General features: G+C 37.8%; 1 protein-coding gene across 3 annotated transcripts in view; it reads left to right on the forward strand.

Annotated features, from left to right (window-relative positions):
• Positions 1–1,356: 1,356 nt before the first annotated feature.
• Positions 1,357–19,338, forward strand: part of Atp6v1h (ATPase H+ transporting V1 subunit H) — a 97,311-nt gene continuing 79,329 nt past the window's right edge. The window contains exons 1-5 of one of the 3 annotated variants that reach the window (XM_031366764.1): positions 1,357–1,573; positions 2,710–2,857; positions 7,269–7,371; positions 11,733–11,822; positions 13,929–14,042. In XM_031366764.1, the coding sequence (XP_031222624.1) occupies positions 2,745–2,857; positions 7,269–7,371; positions 11,733–11,822; positions 13,929–14,042 (420 nt within the window). In that variant the 5' untranslated portion in view covers positions 1,357–1,573; positions 2,710–2,744. Of the gene's footprint in view, positions 1,574–2,709; positions 2,875–7,268; positions 7,372–11,732; positions 11,823–13,928; positions 14,043–19,338 lie in introns of those variants that run through there. The other 2 variants (XM_031366765.1, XM_031366766.1) reach the window with 2 other exon arrangements.

Below are 19,338 nucleotides of genomic sequence, written 5' to 3' on the forward strand. Positions count from 1 at the left end.
TTATTTATGTACTTATTGTGTCTGAGTGTGGGCTTGCACACTGAACACTGAGTGAGTAAAGTCCAGCAGAAAACTTTCAGAGAGCCTGATGTCACCTTCCATCTTGTGGGTGTGACAAGTGAACTCAACTGTTGGGTTAGGTGGCAATGCCATTGTTTACCAGGAGAGCATTACCATGGCCCTGAACTACCCAGTTGTAAAATGGTAATGTGGTTCTACTTCGGGTCTGGGAAGTTTCAGTTTATGGAGTGCTTGCCTCACTCAAGGAAGCCCTATGTCCAACCTCCAATTTGGCTAAAAAGTGTTCCTTAAGAAAAGTAAGGCATATCACAGAAGGTATTAAGATATAGGTCCTTTTGAATTAGCAACTTGTCCTTTTGTATCTTTATTCAGCAACTTACATTAAATCAGGGTGTATCCTTCTACCTAATTTCTGATAGAATAATGGGCCCATGATGTCCTAACCTAATGAACCGGTGAAAATACCAACTCGCTTGGCAAAGGGGAACCAAAGGCTGAAGAAATGAATAGGTTAAGGATCAGGAGAGTTGCTTGGGTTATCCAGGGGAAACTTGGATGCGTCTCTGAGTTGTGGTCAGTGAAGAGCAGACATGATGATGGTGACTAAGAACACAGAGGGAAGAAGAACAGCTTCTCTTGAGCCTCAACATAAAGTCACTCTAATCTGAAGCTGCTCAGATGGGAGAGACCCATTTTTCTGGGCCTCTGACCCACACACCGGAAGAAGATGGATTTATGCTTATTTAAACCACTATAGTTGTGGTAATTTGTTGCAGTAGTGATAGAAAATCAGTATCATCTTCACTTTTTTCTTTTATAGTTCATGATGGGTTTTGAAACTTGTCCTCAAAAAAATTTTAAAGTAACAATATAGTGTTTATTTTTTTATACATTTCTTTGTGTGCTTTTTTTACTTGCCTCCAAACACTATTATATAGATTTTGGTGTAATTAGAAGAAAAAGGGCAGCTCAGGCCTTCAGGTTTAAAATAGGTTATGAGATAAACATATAAGCCGAGAGAAAAATAAAGTTAGGAAAACAGTGTGAATATCGTTTTTCTGAGACATATATTACTGGTGGGTCTATGACGTATTTCTCAGTCTGAATTTTATGCTTAAAATCTTGAGTATGAATTCCTGGCTGAGATGTTTAATTCAAACAAACCAAAACCACTCAAAGGTCATAAATCAAGCTTCTCCAAAGACTGATGTCATAATATTTGGCTTTTGGGTACAGGTGGCCTGTAGGGTGGCGAGCTCTGCCAGCCAGCTTGAAGTACCCAAGTTAAGAGACTTGGGCACGGCCGCCTAGTGCGCGGTCCAGCAGTTTTGGGCCCTCTCGGCTTCCTCCTTCCGCTGCAGTCACGTGCCGCTGGTCACGTGCCAGACTCTGCTGTCACTTTGCAGCTGTTCCGGCTTCCTCTGTGTGAGGCTCTTAACGTCTCCCCCGGAGTCGCCTTCGTTTTGCTCTAGGTCTCCCGTGGCCTCTGAGGCCTCGGAGCTTGACCGGCGCCTGCCCGTCCGTGCTGCCCTCACTCCCCGAGGCTATCCAGGTGAGGCCGCCTGGGGCCCGTCCACGGCTCCGGAGAGCGGACCGGTGTCCCCGCTGGCCGTGTCAGGGTCTGCGGAGCCGCTGGGCCTTCCCCTCTGCGGGAAGCCGAGAGCGTGCGGGGGTGGGCAGGCTTGAGCCGGGGCCTCGGTCGAGCCGCGGGGTCCGGGGCCTCCCGGGAAGGCTGCGTGTGCCTTTGGGTTCAGCCTTTCCCGGATGGAGCCGGTTCTACCTTGGGACCCGCAGTCTGCGCCGACCTTGCTTGTTTAGTCAACAAGTTCCCACAAAGAGAAATTTAGGTTTCACACTGACTAAGCACATTGGGAACGCGGAATAGAATTTGGGTATGATTTTCTTTTCTTTTTAAACCTCCTTTTGCTCGAAGGCAAGTTTTGGGAATGGAAAGTTAGGTTTTTGCATCTTAGTAAAATGAGGTGTAACTTATCTATTAAGTTGAGGACTGGAATTTTTTTTTTTTTTTGGTAGCTCATTATTTATTTATTATATTTTTCTTGTCAGAATAGACTCCCATTGTTGGCTGGACCTAAGTTGTTTCAGAAATTTCTTTCAATATTGATTTTGAAAATGTCAATTTCTGTTTGAAAGGAAGGCACTGGTATACCACACCTCTTGCTGTATTTTATTTTGAATCAGTAATTTTAAAGAAAGGAATTAATATAATGTCTTTGCAAATAGAAGCATAATAGATGCCAATAAATACCTTAACTGGCCCTTTTTTGTATTTTATTTTTTGTAGAAGAGATTAGAACGTGATTGAATAGATTTAAAGCAGTAGACTTCTGGGTTATTTTTAGCATATTCTAAGCACTGGGTATGATTGCACTAAGGTGGTCGAAGAGTTCTGCTTAATATTCTGGTTAGTTCTGATTTTGCTGTCAGTCTCTTAAGTGGTCATTTTAAAAGTTCAGTGTATATTGAGGCTAATAATTAAAAACTCTTCCCTGGAAAAGAACAAGCCAATAGAAAACCCTTTTATGGAGTGGTAGACAAAATTTGAAATATGTTAATGCTTTTCAGAGCTAGGATATTTAATATTCGAACAAAATGAAATTAATATGGCTGTATTAGTACTAGTAGTTCAAAAAATAAAATGCCTGCTATCCCGTTTTTATCTTGAAGGTCTGTGGATTAACATTCAAAATCATAAAGTTTAGATGACCAAGATGGACATTCGAGGTGCAGTGGATGCCGCTGTCCCAACTAACATCATTGCGGCCAAGGCTGCTGAAGTTCGTGCCAACAAAGTGAACTGGCAGTCTTATCTTCAGTGCGTACTGATTTGTTGTGAGTCATGGATGTCATGTGCATTTGCATCAGGCTTTTTCATGGTCATGCTTCTATGAGAGAAATACTGGAAAAATACTAATAAATTAATTTTAACATTTTCTCCTCTCCATGGCTAGCTGTCTTAGGAAGTCTGCCTGGCATGGTAGGAACAGCTTGGGGAAATAGAACAGTTCATGGTAGTTATTTTATTTTATTATATGTATGTGACTGTTTTTGCCTGCATGTATATATGTGTGCCACATATATGCTAGTGCCCTCAGAGCTTAGAAGAGGGTCTCAGATACCCTGGAACTGGAGTTACAGATGATTGTAATACCCCATGTGTGTTCTGCATGCCATGCCTTTGCAAATCAGAGGATAACCTGGGGTAGAACTGGTTTTCTGGTACTGAAGTTCAAACTGAGGCTGCCAGGCTTGAGTAGTAGGTGCATTTACCTCTTTCCCCATGCCCCCCAGCCACTTCATCAGCTCCTATTTATTCTTTATAATATTTCATCATTTTATTTCATATGGGTTTATTTTAGCAAATTTATAACTGCGTTGCTGAGGGTCAGATTTGAATATGCACATTGAGAAATCAATTAAGAAATCTGTTGCTTATTTTTTGTCTTACACAAAGGTTATGTAGAGTAGCATTTCAAAAGGAAATCATAGTATCAAAACAGACTTCATTAATGATGATAGGAAGATAGGCTTATGAGTGTACAAAAAAAGGATAGCTGATTCCACCATCAGAAGTTACCTGATGCAGTGGTCCTTTGAGTTTTCAAGGATGAAAACCATTTGCTATTTGACCATGTGGCAGAAAAGAGGATTTGTCCAAATACAACAGAAACTGTCCTAAAGGGAAGATTGTGCTGGAAGTTATTTATAGTTTGGAGGTAAGCAGTGGTGAGAACTGAAGCTCACAGCAAGGCAGGGGATGACTGATATTCTGGGTACCTGGGTACCCTTGGAGGAGTTGGGAATGTTCCTGTCACTTGGTGCTTTTCAGGATGATGCTTTTTTTTTTTTTTTTTTTTTTTTTTTTTTTTTTTTTTTTTTTTTTTTTTTTTTTTTTGAGACAGGGTTTCTCTGTGTATCCCTGGCTGGCCTGGAACTCACTCTGTAGACCAGGCTGGTCTCCAACTCAGATATCCTCCTGTCTCTGCCTCCCAGGTGCGCCACCACTGCCCGGCAATTCTTAAGTTTTGAAACCCACAATGTATCTGAAGTCTAAGAAGGTGAACATGTACAGCACATGAATGTGATGGTCAGGTATAGGTGATAGTTCATATTGTAGAATTGCCTTTTCAAAACAGTATATCTTCATGGAGGAGCTTTGAGGAGCCTAGCCTAGAGTGCTTATACAATGAGTGTGAATGTAATATGCACTGTACCACTGCAAGAACCAAAATGCCAAGTCTCCTGAAGGTCACTGCTAAGGCTACTTAGCCTGGAGTAGATGACCTAGTTTACTGCTTGATGGATTGTTTGCGTTCAGTGTAAGAGGTGGGTGTGTTCATAGGTAGAAGTGGTAGTGGTAGTGTTAAGATTGTTAGAATGCTCAGAGCTGGACAGATTTGAGAATGATAGTGCTCAATTTGACATATGTGAGTGAAAGATGTCTAGGATGACATCCATATTCCTGTTTTAAAGGACCTGGTATATTGTAGGGCCAGCCACTAAAGGACTAGCAAAGAAAGATGTACACTCAATTTTTCCCCATTGGTCAATGTGTAATCATTTAAATCCTGTGAACTCCTGACTTCTTTGGTCTAGAAAGCTTTTAGATTAGAGGACAAGGAGACGCATGCTTGTAGAGCCTGACTGTCTGTGATGTAAACAGAAGAGTGTTGATCATAAAGCACTAGCTGGGCAACAGAACGTCTGGCTTGCTTTTGGAGTGATTTTCAGTTGTGTACTTTTCCATTCCTGAAGCTTTGTTCCTACATACATCTTATTTTCTTTTTCCTAGTTTGACTTTTATTTTGCTGACTGAGTTATAGGTTTCTTTTGTAAGCCCTCTCTGCTCTGCATGTTTATGTGCAAATGTTTCTCAAATATGGCCAAATGTTTGATCTTGAGCCTTCTGATATGAGAACACTAGTGGGCATGAAATGCCCTGAAAGGACAGTTACATGCTAGATATGACATACATAATCAGTAGATCATGTGCCATGACATCTACGGAAGATATAAAATCTGTAGGGGAGTTATCTTGTGCCAAAGTCCAATATGCTTTTGCCCTCATGAGTTAATATGCTGTGAAAATACAATGTATTGTGGGCTGGAGAAACAACTGAGTGGTTAAGAGCACTGACTGGTCTTCCAGAGGTCCTGAGCTCAATTCCCAGCAACCACATGGTGGTTCATAATCGTATGTAATGGGATCTGATGCCCTTTTTTGGTGTATCTGAAGACAGCGACAGTGTACTTACATAAAACAAATAAGTCTTTTAAAAAAAGAATGTTTATGTATTTAATAAAATGTATTTGTATTTGATTAAGCTTTTACTTAACTAGGCAGTATAAAAATACAAGTGGGGATGGGTTTGTGTTTGTCAAACAGGAATTCAGCAGAAGCATGTGTTAAGGATACAAGAATCACAACACACTAATAGACCCTTACAAATTAAATATAAACTATGCTAAGTATTAAGTGAAGAAATCTGATATATGCACACATACATAGATGTAAAGCAAAAGGAGATACATGACAAGGAAGGAGTATATAGCTGTGTAGGAGCTATAGTGGAAGTCTTCAGAACACATGAAGAGCCTCACAGAAATAACCCAGGCAGAAGGAATGGGGACTGCAGTGTCAGAGCTTAGGCTTGAATGCGTAGTGACTAGAGGCTTCAAGTAGTTTATTGTGGTTCAGTTTCTTGTAGGGAGAGTATGTGTCTTGAAGTGAGTCATTTGGAAACTTGCAGGGTTGTTCTACTGTCATGTCTTATCAAGGAGGGCCTGGATTTAGACTTTAGTATTTGGGGGTGGTGGTGGTTCTTGTGACATACCTGAGTCCTTGATGAATAGAGCAGCTAGAAGGGTTAAGCTATCTTGGAATTGGAGATGACGGGTTCAGTGATGATGCTGCTGAATCTGTTTTTACTTGGAAGTAAGAGATAGCTGGAGATGATTTAGTGGAGAGAGGAAGATTGGATTCTCTTGAATCTCTAGAAAGGAGTTCAGGAAGAAAAGCAAAGTTTTAAGGGTTAATAGTTGGATACACCTGAAGAACAAAAAGCCAATGGTGAAGGAACTCGGAGAAAAATGGGATCTAGGATGATTTTGGAGAGGACAGATCATAATGGAGAGGCTATTTTTCTTCCCTTTTCTTTTTTCCTTTTTTTCCTTTTTTTTTTTTAAGACAAGGTCTCACTATGCAGTTCGGGTTGTCCTGAAACGTATTATATACATATTATATAGACCAGGGTGGCTCTGCCTCTGCTTTTATGTGCTGGGATTAAAGGCATGAGCCACTATGCCTGGCTAAGGAGAGGTTATTTTTCAAAGAGAAGGAAGATGACTGTATTCTCAACTGGAAGAGAAAAAAATGCCAGGAAGTGACTGTAGAACTTGATTGTAAATTGGCTTTGGCCAAAATGAGTTGAAGGCCAAGCAAATATGTTGGGCTTAGGATAGGGAGAAATTAAGAGTGAGACTTTGAATAAAAGAGGTGACATTTTATTGAACTCTTGTAGTGGGCCAGGTACTGTATTAATTGCATCTTGATTATGTAGTTCTGTCCTTTATAACAGGCCCTTTAAAAGTCATGTGGTTCTTGTTCTTTTGGTTAGGTAAATTAATCCAGACTATATGGATTAAGTCAATCAGTAAGTGGTAGAGCTAAACATTTGGATAATGACAAGGCTCTTTAGTTAGCACTTGCCCCTTATAACTATCAAAAGACAAATTTCAATGAACTAAAAGATGCTTACTGGTTTCCTTTGTGTTTCTATAGTCAGGGAATACTATTCCATAAAATGAGGTGTTTTCTGATGGACTGACCACAGGAAGTTAGTTTTAATGGGTAAGGTGAGCATAAAGATCAGAAAACTCTTGTCTAAGTTACTGTCCTAAGATGGGGATGGAGAGCCAGAATAGCAGTATTGGTTATGGTTAGGTTAGTCAGGTGTTGTTTTTTGGTTAGGATATAAGCACAGGATGCTCCTTACTGTGCCCATTGACACTACACGGTTTGGGAAATTAGTCTGCTGTCTTTTCTGGTTGTGTTAGACTCTTTAGTTCTGTGGGGACCAATACAGGAACCTAGTACAAAACAGTGGCCCCTTGTAATTTTCTAGAATACACCAGTGAGGAAGGAAAAGTATTTCAAATTTCTGTGCCTCTCACAGTGGCTGCTCAGGACTTACTGAACAGAATAATAATTCATTCTTACTTTCTAGGGGGCAGATGATTTCTGCTGAAGATTGTGAATTTATTCAAAGGTTTGAAATGAAAAGAAGTTCTGAGGAGAAGCAAGAGATGCTTCAAACTGAAGGCAGCCAGGTGATTCTTACTTTTGTTGTATAATGAGCACTTATGTCCCTATCATTATAAAGTCTGGAAAGGCCTGGGGGTGTAGCTCAAGTGTTACAAGAAAGACCATGGATTCAATTTCCAGTCTCAAACTGCAACATAAAAATTAAAATTCTAGAAAACTTTTAATAACTATGTAGTAGCATATTGCATGTATGTTATTAACATTAGTACTAACTACTTTTTGCCTTGTTAGGGATAAAACCCATTGGGTTTTTGCTTGCTTAGGCAAGTACTCTACCAGTGAGTTACACCCCAGCCTTTATTATGAGGAGGCAAGATTATGTTAAATTGTGCTTAGCTGACCTCCAGTTTGTGATCCTCCTACAAAATACCTGGAACTACAACACTATGCCGTTTTAGCAATCTCTTTAATACAGTTTTGAGTTCCTTCTTTTTTCTTTACTTTTTGCAGTACTGAGGATTAAACATGCTGATGCAAGTTTTCTACAGTTACACTTAGGCCTCTTTTGAAACCTTTAAAAAATATTTGTTTATTTATTTTATTTTATATATATGAGTGTTATGCCTGCATGTAAGTACAGTCCAGTACATGTGTGCATGGTTCCCATGGAGCCCAGATGAGGAAGTTGGGTCCCTTGAGGTACAAACAGTTAAGCTGCTATGTGGGTCCTAGGAATGGGACAGGGTCCTTTTCAAGAGCAACAAATGCTCTTAACCTCTGAGCCTTCTCTCCAGTCTTTTTTTTTTCTCTCCCTTCCTTTTTTACTTCAAAACTTTATTTTCTTTTTGGAGATAAGATTTTACTAAGTTGCAAAGCTAACCTTGAACTCACTCTGTAGTCCAGGCTTCTCTTGAACCTATAATCCTCCTGGCTTAGTCTTTTGCGTGGCTATGATTATGTGCTTGTACAACTAAGCCCAGATGAATGCCATCTGAGTGTGTGGGATGGAAGTCACTTTTTTGAAATATATGCAGTTTTCAAACTTGTTAATTTTTTTTACATTATCAGTAGTAATATTTGAAATGCTTAATTTAAGTAAAATATTTGAATTTGTAACTGAAAGGGGCACCAGGACTTAACATTTTTTCTCATTAAGTATTTATAACTATTCTGAGCTTTTTTGAGTCCCCTGTATTTTAATCTAAAATATTTTGGTATTGCCCCCTTTCTCTCTCCCTTTCCTTCCCTCTTACTCTTCACGCACACACTTATACACACTTATACTTACATACACACACCCTTTAAAAAATTTTTTTTCTTTCTTAAAGAGGTGGTGGTGCTAGCATTGAACCTAGGGCATCATGTATGCTAAGCTCTTGTTCTGCCTCTGAGCTGCACTCCTGGTCCCCTCATACCATCTCTGTATAGATATATCCATTGGTAATTTGCCATATTTATATCAAAGATGGGTTTCTATTTATTATTTCTTTTTAAATTGTTTTAGAACTTTTTATATATGATAATTTAAGTTTTTATATAGTTAATTTGTCTTTGTAATTTATATTATTAAATAACTATAAAAAAAGCATTATTCACCTGATAGTTTTTCTGTTTAAGAGACCAGTGTTATCACTTAGTGCTTTCACTTCATTCTTGAGACTTTTTTTCGCCTACATTCTTGCTAATGCAAATAATGGCTTTTAAAAGTAATTCTAAGCTGGGCACAGTGTCACTTGGCTTTAATTGCCAGCACTCAGGAGGCAGAATTAGGCAGATCTCTATGAGTATGAGGCCAGCCTGATCTACATAGTGAGTTCTAGGACAGCTAGAGCTACATAGCTCTGCTGAAGACTGAATTTATTTAAAGGTTTGAAGAAGAGAAGTTCTGAGGAGAAGCTCTGTCTTCTCCTTGGAAGAAGTTCTGTCTCAAAAGAAACAAAAATCTGGAGTTATCTATTAAGTGGATGAATCATAAAATGCTTGAAACCAATACTTTACATACTTCGGTAATTTCTGTTTTTTATCCTGTTACAAGGAGTTTTGAGGTGAACAGTATTAATAGTTGCCTGATATTAAGTTCTATGAACATGATTGTTGATCACATAATTTAAACATTTGTAAGGCTTTTGATATACATTATTAAGATTCCCTCTTGATTGACCCCAATTTTTCATGCCTACCAGTACTATATGAATCACTGTATGATGAAAGGAGTAAACAAGTTCTTTTGGATTCCAGTATCTGGTGTGGTGGGCATTTTATGTTAATGCCATGAAATCAGCACCTGCTGTTAATCAAACAAAATGGCAGTATATTAAATATTACATTGAGGATTATATATGGAATTTTTTTTACTAAGAGATTACAGTTTAATATTTGATTAAATTATCTAAGTATTTTTACTTTTAACTTGGACAGTATTATAAAGGTTATTTTAGAAATGCTATTGTATGCTTAGATTTTTCAAAACCTACTTTTACTTAGGGTTCTAAACACTTCAACGTCCCTTCTAGCCCACTGACCAGGGGTAGGGGAAAAAGAAGGCTTATAGGAAAAGGGAGTTGTGGACCTGTTTAGAAGTAGTTCTTTTAGGGCAATTCCACTCTTTATTGTCAGGATACCAGCAGTTCAGTCCAATAACAAACCCCAAACACAAATCCCCCAAGCAACCGTCCAGTCCAATAGCAAACACCAAATACATATCAGTAGCAGCAGCTTTATCCAGCAGAAACTGCAAGGTTCTACTGAATTGAGACAGTGGAAGGAGCAAGAATCAGTCAGAACACCATGAGGTGTTCTTTGGTACATTTCTCTCTATGGTACGAAGACCAGTGAAGGCCAGCAAAGTGTTGCACAACTAAAGAAGACCAGTGAAGCTAGTGAAGACCAGTGAAGTGTTGCAAGGTGTAGCAATGCAAGAGCATCTTCTCACTGTCTGTGGGGTTATGTTTAAATTCTTTCTAAGCATCCAGCAAAGTATGATATACCCTCTCATGTGTCTGCTTGAGCAAAACATCCTCTCACAAGACAGCTTCTAGGAAAAACATCACGAGACCTCTCACAAGACAGTTTCCAGAAAAGCTTCACATGACACAACTGAGTTTCCAAAGAAACCAGAAATTTCCACTTCATGCTATGTAATTTAAAAATTCTGTTCCATATAGTATGTGGACTATGTGTCAATGGAATATGAATGTGTATATATATATATATATATATATATATATATATATATATATACACATGTATATGTATATGTATATGTATATGTATATACATATAGACACACATATATATGTATATATACATATATATAGGATGTCTATATGTGTATATGTATGTACATATGTATGTGTGTGTATATCTCAGTTACACACCACACACATGCACACACATACACATTAGATACAGTAAGTTCTAGAAGAATATGACTTTGATAAGGTATCATTTTCTTGTTGCTTCCTACGTGGAGGATTTACTGATTGGGTACTGAATAGATTCTTGTCAATCTGTATTGCCTTAGAGTATGCAAGGATTTTCAAACTGTGACTCCAAACTTGTTATTGAATTGTGTTACTTATGCAAAGTCATACTTTTTGGGATGATTTAAAAGACTTACATGAAGTAGTTTTAATTGTGCTTTATTTGACTTACATGCTGAATTTAGAACCTGGCACCCAAATAAGATGCTGTTCTGCTACCTATCACATTTTCTTATGCAGAGCTGTGCTTGGGTGAAAGGGTCCAAGTGTAGTCAGACTATGATGATGATCTTAGGAAAATTGTCAGATACCATGTTTTTGGTTCCAATTCTTACTGTATTTCAGAGAGATCCATATTGTTGATACGCTGTAAAGTATAGTAGACCAGGGCTTTCTCATTACAATCTCCAGTACTCTTGATTGTTCTGCTTCCAAGTTAATCTCAAAAATAATGAATAAATATATATTAGAATCATTTTTAGACTTTAATTGTCTATAAGATGTTATGCTATTATGCTGTTCTGAGTAATCAAGAGTGATAATGGCTAGGTGGGTATCCTTAAAAACAGCAAGTATTTTAAAGCTTATCATTATAAACAGTCAAAAAATGTGACACAAGTCATGGCGAAGTCCTCAGGTCTTATTGTAATGTGTGTAAAAAGTACATATTTTCTATAATTGGCTATCTAATATTATTTCTGTCTTGTTCTATGAAACATAATATTTTATAGAAGTGCCATTAAAATTGTAAAAAAAAAATGAAAATAATGTGCTGGTGTAGTGGTACTTTTAATTCCAGTACCTTGGGAGTACAAGGGAATTTCTGAGCTTGTGGCCAGCCTATTCCACATAGTGAAGACTAGGATAGCCAGGGTTGCATAGTGAGATGCTGTTTCAAATTTTAAAAAAGTGGAGAATAATAACATTAATTTGATGTTTTGCAGTGTGCTAAAACCTTTATAAATCTGATGACACACATCTCCAAAGAGCAGACGGTGCAGTACATACTAACCATGGTTGATGATATGCTGCAGGTGAGAACATTCTTTCCATGGTTGATAATATGCTGCAGGTAAGAATATTCTTTGGGGACTTGCTGTTTTATACTTTATAGTAACAGCAGTTCAAAAAGGCATCATTTCCAGGTAAAATGAGGTAAGGAGTAACCTTTTACAAGTATTCTTTCAAATTCTTACTATAGTACAATTTTCAGAAGTTGCACTGCTAGGTAAAGAATAACTGCATTTGTATCTGTGTTAAGTGATGGCCCAGTGTTCTACTTTGAATTTTCATTAGCAGCATGTGAGAGTTGTGGTTCTCTGCAGCCTTGCTGGCAGAGGACTTTGTCAGGTGGTTTCATTTTTCCTTATTTGAAATGATATATGAGGTTGAATATTTTCTGATATTTTTAAAGGGAACTTTTAAAATACCATCTTTGAATTATTTGTCTACTTTGTCTACTTTATATTTCTGTCTGGCTTAGATCCATTTTATTTTATTTTACTTTATTTTATTTTATATATATGGGTGTTTTGCTTGTATGTTTTTGTATCACTTATATGACTGCAGAGGCCAGAACAGGGTGTTTGAATCAATAGAACTGGAATTGTCCTGTGGGTTATTAGCAACTATCTTTCCAGTACCAAGTTGTTTGCTTTTTCCATAAATCTGCAGAATTCATTATGAACCCATGAGAAGTATATCTGTATTTATAGTATAGTTTTTTCTTGTTTGTATTTTAATTTTGTCTATGCTTATGTTGTTTTTTGCATGGTAAAAAAATTATTTTGTGTCTAATTTTGTTGTTATTCTTTGGCTTTTTGAGACAGGGTCCTTATGTATCTGGTCTGAGATTTCACTATGTAGCCTTGAGTTCATGGCAGTCCTCTGCTTAGCATTCCAAGTACTGAGATTACAGGAGTGAGTTGAACATAACTGGATCTTAGTCTAGTTGATTACTTTTTGTTTTGTTTAATTGATGTAGGATCTTCTTTGTACCCTAGGATAGCTTTAAATTCTAGATGGTCCTGCCTGAATCTGTTGAATGCTGGAATGAAAAGTGTGTGCCATCTTAGCCAGCCTAACATTAGTCTGTCTGTCTCTGTCCTTTCCTCCCCACCTCCTTTCTTCTTCCCTTCCTCTTCACTTCTCTATCCTTCTCTCCCTTCTAACTCCCCTCTCTTTCTTCCTGTGATCAGCATGACCTTGCTCTGAATCCAGTTATTTTTTTTTTGTTTCAATGACTGGCAGGCATGTTATAGCAACAATATGAAGTATCTGGGAGGCATGGAACAAAATGGGAGGGGCAAACCTCAACAATATATGTAATTATTCATATATATATATATATACACATATACATATATAAATAAAATATTTATTTGTTTTATTTTGCTTACATGTATGTCTGTGTACCATATGGTGCCTGGTGGCAGTGGAGGCCAGAGGAGAGTATTGCATTCTCTAGGACTGTAGTTATGAACTTCCAAGCTAGTGCTGGAAATTGAACCCCTGTCTTAATGGCAAAGTCATATGGTGGGTACACCATATGGCACATGCTCTTACCCATTGAGCCATCTCTCCAGTTAATTATCATATTTTGAAAATACATTCCTTTATGAAATTTACTGATGCTCTCTTTGTTAGTGTTCTGTAGTTGTTTATGTATGAAGTTTGGTATATATCCAGTATACTTTCTTGATGTTATGGTGATGGTTTTTAAAAAATTTTATTATTTGTTTATTTAGGTTAATCATCAACTTGATACATTCTGTAATCACTTGGAAAGGTAGTCTCAGTGAGGGATTATCTAGATCATTTTTCCTATGGACATATTTGTGTAGGATCACCTAGGTTATGTAAGTTGACCTGCCCACTGAGAATGGGATCAAACCTAGGCAGGGAATCCTGAACTTTATGAGTGAAGAAAGTGATTGAACACTAGCATACACACTTTAATTTATTCTCTTGGCTCTTGACTCTGGATATGTGACGAGGCTTTTCAAGTTCTTGCCACTGTTACCTAATAATGACAGAGACAAATTATATGTGTACGGTAGAAAAAAATTATACATTAATGGAATATACAATAAACAGGTGAGAAGCAGTATATAATCATTATGTGCTTGGTTTTCTTTTAGGAAAATCACCAGCGTGTCAGCATTTTCTTTGACTATGCAAAACGAAGCAAGAGCACTGCCTGGCCATACTTTCTGCCAATGTTGAACCGCCAGGATCCCTTTACTGTTCATATGGTAAATTTTCAATTGATCACATTCTTTTCCTTTGTATATTTTATTCTTTTCCTTTTACTGTGACAAAATAACTGAAAAGAAGCAGCATCAGAGAGAAGAGATTTACTTCATCTCAGTGTTCTAAGGAGTTATAACCCATCGCAGTGGTCAAGGTAAGTTGCTCTGTGGTAGTAGGAAGAGGTACCAGGTCCAGGTTATAAAACTTGAAGTCCTACCCTCAGTGACTTACTTCCTCCAGTGAGACTTCTATTCCTAAAGGTTTTAGAACTTTGCAAAACAGTACATCTAGCTGTGAACCAGGTACTCAACACAGGAGCCTGGGGGGACATTGCATATTCAAATGATTCATATACCATATGTGAAGGCAGTTTATTTTTTAAACTGGCAAACATAAGGAATAAACCTAGGTTGGTTGTGACTTGATAACTTACCTGTTCCCAGAGGAGCGACTACTTTCTTAATGGTACTGAGTAAAGAGGGGCTGATTGGGAGCTTGTGTTGGTCTGAGTCAGTTATAAAGTTTACTAAATGAATGCATTCATTATGTCATTGTACATGGTGAGTTTACATGTGCAAACAGCTCTCAAGATTGCCTACAGCAAGAAAAATCACATCTTATGTAGAAATTAAATGTTTTGAGATAACTATAGTGTTTTAATTTTTTATTCTTAATATCTTGAACCTCTTGCTTTAAACTTAGCTTTAAGGACTACAGTTAGGACTTCAACACTGAAGAGTCTTTTATGGTGTCACTGAAAACATAAAAACAAAAAAGACTGAGAGAATTGGTCTGAGCCCAAGCAATCCTACTGTTTCCACTATGGAGTGGGTTTCAGCCTTAAAAATATCTTTCATTCTAAAGTCAAGGACCACTGTCAGTGAAACATTTCTGTGCAAGTGTGTTCCCTTGCCTTCCCACATGTGTGTTCTTGTATATGTACCTAAATTTATATGTTTTTCTACTCATACTTTATGTTATAGATATTTTTTAAAAAGAACTTCCAAAAAAAGATAAACAATAAAACCTCAAAACAAACAAAAGAGTCACAAGAAAGCTACATTTTTTTAGGAGTAATGTTTTAAAAACCAATAATATATTTTCATTCCCCCTCCAAGTTGTAGAGGTTTGTTACCATTGTCTGGTGTAGTTTAAAAGTCTTCATACTGTTATAACTTGATGTAGCTCTAGTTAGAGCATCATTATTAAAAGTGAAGACATAGCTAGATCAACTTTTTGATGTTGTATTGCTGGAGCATACATGTTTGGCAAGTACTCTTCCACTGAGCTAAGTTTCCAGACTGCAGATAACTTTTCTCCTTAAAGATAGTCTCATGTAAGCCAGGCTGGCCTCCAACTATCTAAATAGCTGTGAATGATCTTAAACAACTAATCCTCCTGTTCCCAGCTCCCTAGACCAAGTCTGCTTCCATACCTATTTTATGATGCTAGACCCAGGGCTTCCTGAATGCTAGGAAAATACTCTTCCAACTGAACTATATTTTCTGGGTCCCTAAGTAATCTTAATTTAAATTGCTCTTGGTTAATTTTTTGTTTGTTTGTTTGTTTGTTGTTTTTTATTAGATATTTTCTTTATTTACATGTCATATGATATCTCCTTTCCTAGTTTTCCCTCCAAAAAACAAAAAAGCAAAAACCAAAAAACAACAACAAAACCAAACCCCTGTTCCCTCTCCCCTCCCCCTGCTCGTCACCCCAGCCTCTCCAGCTTCCTGGCCCTGGCATTCCCCTACACTAGGGCATAGAACCTTCACAGGACCAAGGGCCTCTCCTCCTATTGACCGACTTGGCCATCCTCTACTATACATATGCTGCTGGAGCCATGAGTCCTACCATGTGTACTCTTTGGTTGGTGGTTTAGTCCCTGGGAGCTCTGAGGGTACTAGTTAGTTCATATTGTTGTTCATCCTAAGGGGCTGCAAGCCTTTCATCTCCTTGGGTCCTTTCTCTAGCTCCTTCATTGGGGACCCTGTACTCAGTCCAATGGATGGCTGTGAGCCTCTACTTCTGTATTAGTAGGGTACTTTCAGAGCCTCTCAGGAGACAGCTATATATCAAGCTGAATTGCCCTTCCTTCAATTTCTGCTCCATAGTTAGTCTCTGCAAGTCCTTCCATGGGTATTTTGTTCCTCCTTTTAAGAAGGAATGAAGTATCCATATTTTGGTCTTCCTTTTTCTTGAGTTTCTTGTGGTTTGTGGATTGAACTTTGTGTGTTCTGATCTTCTGGGCTAATATCCACTTATCAGAGAGTGCATACAATGTGTATTCTTTTGTGATTGGGTTATCTCACTCAGGATGATATTCTCCAGATCCTAAGATTTCCCTAAGAATTTCATAAATTCATTGTTTTTAATAGCTGGGTAGTACTCCATTATGTAGATGTACCACAATTTCTGTATCCATTCCTCTGTTGATGGACATCTGGGTTGTTTCCAGTTTTTGGCTATTATAAATAAGGCTGCTATGAACATGGTGGAGCATGTGTACTTATTACATGTTGGAGCATCTTCTGGGTATATGCCCAGGAGTGGTATAACTGGGTCCTCTGGTAGTACTATGTCCAATTTCCGGAGGAACCACCAAACTGATTTCCAGAGTGGTTGTACCAGCTTGCAATCCCACCAGCAATGAAGTAGTGTTCCTCTTTCTCAACAACCTCTCCAGCATCTGCTGTCACCTGAGTTTTTTTTCCTAGCCATTCTGACTGGTGTGAGGTGGAATCTCAGGATTGTTTTGATTTGCATTTCTCTGATGACTAAGGATGTTGAACATTTCTTTAGGTGCTTCTCAACCATTTGGTATTAGTCAGTTGAGAATTCATTGTTTAGCTCTGTACCCCATTTTTTAATAGGGTTATTTGGTTCTCTGGAGTCTAGCTTCCTGAGTTCTTTGTATATATTGGATATTAACCCTCTATCAGATATAGGATTGGTAAAGATCTTTTCCCAATTTGTTGGTTGCCGTTTTGTCCTGTTGACAGTGTCTTTTGCCTTACAACATAAAGTTGTTTTGCAACTTTATGAAGTCTCATTTGTCAATTCTTGATCTTAGAGCAGAAGCTATTGGTGTTCTGTTCAGGAAATTTTCTCCTGTGCCTATATGCTCGAGCCTCTTCCCCACTTTCTTTTCTATTAGTTTCAGTGTATCTGGTTTTATGTGGAGGTCCTTGATCCACTTGGACTTGAGCTTTGTACAAGGAGATAGGAATGGATCGTTTTGCCTTCTTCTATTTGCTAACCACAAGTTGAGCCTGCAACATTTGTTGAAAATGCTGTCTTTTTTCTACTTGATGGTTTTAGCTCCTTTGTCAAAGATCAAGTGACCATAGGTTTGTGGGTTCGTTTCTGGGTCTTCAGTCCTATTCCATTGATCAACCTGCCTGTCACTGTACCAATACCATGTATTTTTTTTTTTTAATCACAATTGCTCTGTAGTACAGCTTAAGGTCCAGGATGGTGATTCCACCAGAGGTTCCTTTATTGTTGAGAATAGTTTTAGCTATCCTGGGTCTTTTGTTATTCCAGATGAATTTGCAAATTGCTCTTTCTAAGTCTGTGAAGAATTGAGTTGGAATTTTAATGGGGATTGCTTTGAATCTGGCAAGATGACCATTTTTACTATATTAATCCTGCCAATCCACGAGCATGGGAGATCTTGCCATCTCTGATTAAGTGACCATCTTCTGAGATCTTCTTCAATTTCCTTCTTCAGAGACTTGAAGTTCTTGTCAAACAGATCTTTTACTTGCTTAGTTAGAGTCACACCAAGGTATTTTATATTATTTGTAACTATTGTGAAGGGTGTTGTTTCCTTCATTTATTTCTTCGCCTGTTTATCCTTGGTGTCGAAGAAGGCCACTAATTTGCTTGAGTTAATTTTATATCCACCTACTTTGCTGAAGTTGTTTATCAGGTTTAGGAGCTCTCTGGTTGAATTTTTGGGGTCACTTAAGTATACTGTCATATCACCAGCAAATAGTGATAATTTGACTTCTTCCTTTCCAATTCGTATCCCTTTGATCTCCTTTTGTTGCCTAATTGCTCTGCTAGGACTTCAAGTACAATATTGAATATGTAGGGAGAGAGTAGGCAGTCTTGTCTAGTCCCTTATTTTAGTGGGATTGCTTCAAGTTTCTCTCCATTTAGTTTGATGTTGGCTACTGGTTTGCTGTATATTGCTTTTACTGTGTTTAAGTATGGGCCTTGAATTTCTGATCTTTCCATGACTTTTATCATGAAGGGATGTTGGATTTTGTCAAATGTGTTCTCAGCATCTAATGAGATGATCATATGTTTTTTTTTCTTTGAGTTTGTTTATATAGTGAATTATGTTGATAGATTTCCTTATATTGAACCATCTCTGCATCTCTAGGATGAAGCCTACTTGATCATGGTGGATGATCATTTTGATGTGTTCTTGGATTTGGTTTGCATGAATTTTATTATTTTTGGATTGATATTCATAAAGGAAATTGGTCAGAAGTTTTCTTTCTTCATTAGGTCTTTGTGTGGTTTAGGTATAAGAGTAATGGTGGCTTCATAGAATGAATTGGGTAGAGTACCTTCTGTTTTCTATTTTGTGGAATAGTTTGAGGAGATTTGTATTAAGTCTTCTGTGAAGGTTTGATAAAACCCTCCACTAAACCCATCTGGTCCTGGGCTTTTTTTGGTTGGGAGACTATTAATGACTGTTTCTATTTCATTAGCAGATGTGGGACTATTTAGATCATTGATGTGATCTTGATTTAACTTTGGTACCTGGTATCTGTCTAGAAAATTGTCCACTTCTTCCAGGTTTTTCCAGTTTTGTTGAGTATAGGCTTTTGTAGTAGGATCTCATGATTTTTTTTGGATTTCTTCAGTGTCTGTTGTTACGTCTCCCTTTTCATTTCTGATCTTGTTAATTAGGATTCTGTCTCTGTGCCCTCTAGTTAGTCTGCCTAAGGGTTTATCTACTTTGTTGATTTTCTCAGAGAACTAGCTCCTGGTTTGGTTGATTCTTTGTATAGTTCTTTTTGTTTCTATTTGGTTGATTTCAGCCCTGAGTTTGATTATTTCCTGTCTTCGACTCCTCTTGGGTAAATTTGCTTCTTTTTGTTCAAGAGCTTTCAGATGTTCTGTCCAGCTGCTAGTGTATGCTCTCTCCAGTTTCTTTTTGGAGGCACTTAAAGCTATTAGTTTTCCTCTTAAGACTGCTTTCATTTTGTCTTAAGTTTGGATATGTTGTGGCTTCATTTTCATTAAACTCTAGAAAGTCTTTAATTTCTTTATTTCTTC

The sequence above is a fragment of the Mastomys coucha genome, unplaced genomic scaffold (genome assembly GCF_008632895.1).
Source record: "Mastomys coucha isolate ucsf_1 unplaced genomic scaffold, UCSF_Mcou_1 pScaffold14, whole genome shotgun sequence".
Classification (NCBI taxonomy): Eukaryota; Metazoa; Chordata; class Mammalia; order Rodentia; family Muridae; genus Mastomys; species Mastomys coucha.